The sequence below is a fragment of the Bidens hawaiensis genome, unplaced genomic scaffold, assembly GCF_021521415.1.
Source record: "Bidens hawaiensis isolate Kalapana, Puna unplaced genomic scaffold, B.hawaiensis_p1.1 tig00073375_1, whole genome shotgun sequence".
Classification (NCBI taxonomy): Eukaryota; Viridiplantae; Streptophyta; class Magnoliopsida; order Asterales; family Asteraceae; genus Bidens; species Bidens hawaiensis.
Genome location: NW_027502771.1, coordinates 26335 through 29495, shown reverse-complemented (window position 1 = coordinate 29495; position 3161 = coordinate 26335). Strand labels below are relative to the sequence as shown.

The window sequence follows — 3161 nt, the reverse complement described above, 5'->3', positions numbered from 1 at the left end:
AGTGTATTGAGTCCAAATTGAAAAAGGTGAAAGATGCGGTGTTACATGAACCAACCACATCTTGACACATATACACTTAAACAGTCAGCCGACTATGTTAAGTTTTGGCGCCACCGTTTATTAAACAGCCGGTCCGACGGTTTAATAACGGTCGGCCAACGGATTTATTCCGTCGAGCCTTCATAACGAAATGCCAGTCTCCTTTCGCCCACCACTGCTGTCTGGCACCACCACCAACGCCAATCGCCAGTGACAACCATATTCATATCCACCACTTGTGTTGCCGTTGCCAATTTCACTACCGCCATTAAGCATGATTACACGACATTTACATTCCGTTGACACTAGCTAAGCTAGCACCATAAATACACATATAAATGGTGAAACCATTTGAATGCTCTTCTTCAAAGAGACAAGTTTCAATTTAGGCCAATTTGGTCAGCACCCAATTTCACATGAACCATAACAATACCTTTTGTAAATCGTTCTGACATATTTACGCACATCAACATTGTATGAGAACTTGTTGATTTCATCTTAATGTATGATGCATCACAAACGAATCGACAACTAGATATGTCTGCCTTTAAACAACTTGAACGGAACTATATTACATTTATTTTCAAACTAGCAAATAGTTTTAAGGTTAATTAGAAAGTTTATACGCTATTTAGACGTGTATGTACAATTAACGTGGACATGAGAAACACATATGTACTTCCACAAAATGTGCCAACAACATATATGATTAACCCGAGGCAATTGTGATATCATATCTCCTCATGAGAGGCGTCCCCGTGACCACATTCAATTTGGTGACCACTTCAGATGATGACCTATTAGAGACACCAACATTCCATGCCATTCTAGCCAAAGACTCATCGTGTTCAATCCGTGCAAACAAATATAAAAAAGGATTTAAAGGCTGAGGCACCTCTAACTCACCTTCCAACATTTTCACAACAATGCTCATCACCGGCCTAGTCTCCGGTCTATACTGAACACAACAAAGAGCCACCTTTAGCATCCTCTCCACAACTTCTTGATCTTTTTCTTCAAGCGCACAAACTATCATCAAATTGTCCAGTTGGTTATTTTCATATTTGTCCCACGCCCATATTGGGAACCACTGTTGAATATCACCAAGAGTCTCGTCCGTGTTTCTTCTTCGTCCAATGATCTCAAAAAGTAGCATCCCGAAACTAAAAACATCACATTTGTGTGTAACCTGGAGACGCATCCAAACCTCAGGAGCAATATAGCCAGGGGTACCTCGTCCTCCACCTGTTATGGTTATATGAGTGTTGTCCCTATTGCAAATTTTGGCTAAACCAAAATCTGCTACTTTCACACAAAAGTTTGAATCCAAAAATATATTTCCTGGTTTTATATCATAGTGAACTATTCTTTGTGGACATTCTTCATGCAAGTATGCAATGCCTCGTGCGGTTCCCACTGCAATCTCGTGAAGCTTCTCAAACGTTATCATAGCGCCTTTTTTAACTTTGAACAAGTGGTTATCCAAAGAACCGTTAACCATAAACTCATATACAAGAGCTCTTAAACTTGGTTCAAAGCAAAACCCATAAAGCCTTACAAGATTGAAGTGATGAGTTCTTTCCATAGTGCTCATTTCCGCCATGAATTGTTCCTCAATTCTCTTGTCCGATGTCCCGTTTAATACTTTCACGGCTACCATTGTTCTGTTGCCAAATATCCCCTTGTAAACTGTCCCAAACCCGCCAGAACCCAATATGACGCTAAAGTTTTCTGTGGCTACTCTTAGCTGTTGAGAGGTGAACTGAATGGGCTTTTCTCTTTCCATGTCGTCTAGGAATTTGGCCGTCGTTAGTGGAATAAAACGAGAATCATTAACTAATGTGTCGGTCTTTATGTTGGATCTTTTATCGCATACATATAATAAGACGGCTATCTTTACCACAATAGCTGCAAAACAGAAACCATGATCATCAACAGAACAATTCCTCACATAAAGAGAGGAAGGACTTACCAACAAAGATTCCCACAATGTAGATACCGATGATGCCTTCGTTTGACATGATGTTAGTTATGATCGGGGTTTAGAAATGAAACCTTATAAGGATTCAACACGCAATGCCATGTAGTGCTCGACTTTTATGAACTTGTATGTTGTGGTGTGATAAAAAATTTAAAATCCAACTTTGGTGGAGTTCTCAACAAGTGTTGATGATGACAAGGTTAATTACACAAGGAAAACAATGTCCCTTTGTGCTCATATGATGTCTGAGGGCTCTATGCATTTGATTTTTGTAATATTATAAAAAAAGTATTATTGTTATTGTAAGACAAACGCTTGAAACAGAAGAGCAACTTTCAAAATGGACATTTCATGGAAAGGTTGTGATGTTCACCATATATAACATCTACAATAACAAATGTTGAAGTACACATGGAACAAGAAAACTTAACTAAAGATGGGACATGATATAGTAAAACTATATAGTTGTAAGTCGAGTAAATATTTTGGTGTAAAAGCTACAGGCCTTAATGTCACTTTCCAAGCATTTCATAATTCGGGTTATTAAAATCAACATAATTTGAATCAGTTTTCCAATTTCAAATTCAAATTCAGTTTCAAAATTCTCATATTTGAAGGAGTGAAGCACTAAGGGTCGTCATCAGGCCCGGTCCAAGGGGAGGGCGGGGAGGGCTCAGGCCCCAGGCCCACTCCCTTTTTAGGGCCCATGAATTTTTAGAACTTTTTTATATATGTATATATTCAGGCCCATATCCAACATCTTTAACATACACACAAAGCAGCGTAGCAGGCCCAGCGTTTGATATTGAGCGTAACAGCGAGTCAGACGACAGTTCGACCATCGGACTTCCAAACGGCGAACACCGTAAGACATCCGGACAATCCGGCGGGCGGCTATCGACTGACGAGAGTTTGGCAGTAGGTGTTTTTTAACGATCGGCGACTACTATATACAGGTTATTAAGTTGTTAACGTACATCACTAATTTACTAATTAATACCAAAGCAGCAGACGTCAAGCTATGTCATGCCTTTCTTTACTTTTATCTAAGTTTAGTTGTTAATTTCTTATTTGTTGACTTTTATTTTAAGTTTTATTATTAAATAATTTCATATTTTTTTATACATGATTTTGTGATAGA

General features: G+C 38.7%; 1 protein-coding gene across 1 annotated transcript; it reads right to left on the bottom strand.

The window, feature by feature from the left end:
* Positions 1-656: 656 nt before the first annotated feature.
* On the bottom strand, positions 657-2060 carry LOC143606176 (G-type lectin S-receptor-like serine/threonine-protein kinase At1g34300). Its single transcript, XM_077082031.1, has 2 exons — positions 2012-2060; positions 657-1947 (listed from the first exon to the last, which is right to left on the bottom strand). Exons 1-2 carry the CDS (start codon positions 2058-2060, stop codon positions 749-751), a joined length of 1248 nt encoding a protein of 415 aa, XP_076938146.1. The 3' UTR covers positions 657-748.
* Between the last annotated feature and the right edge of the window lie 1101 nt (positions 2061-3161).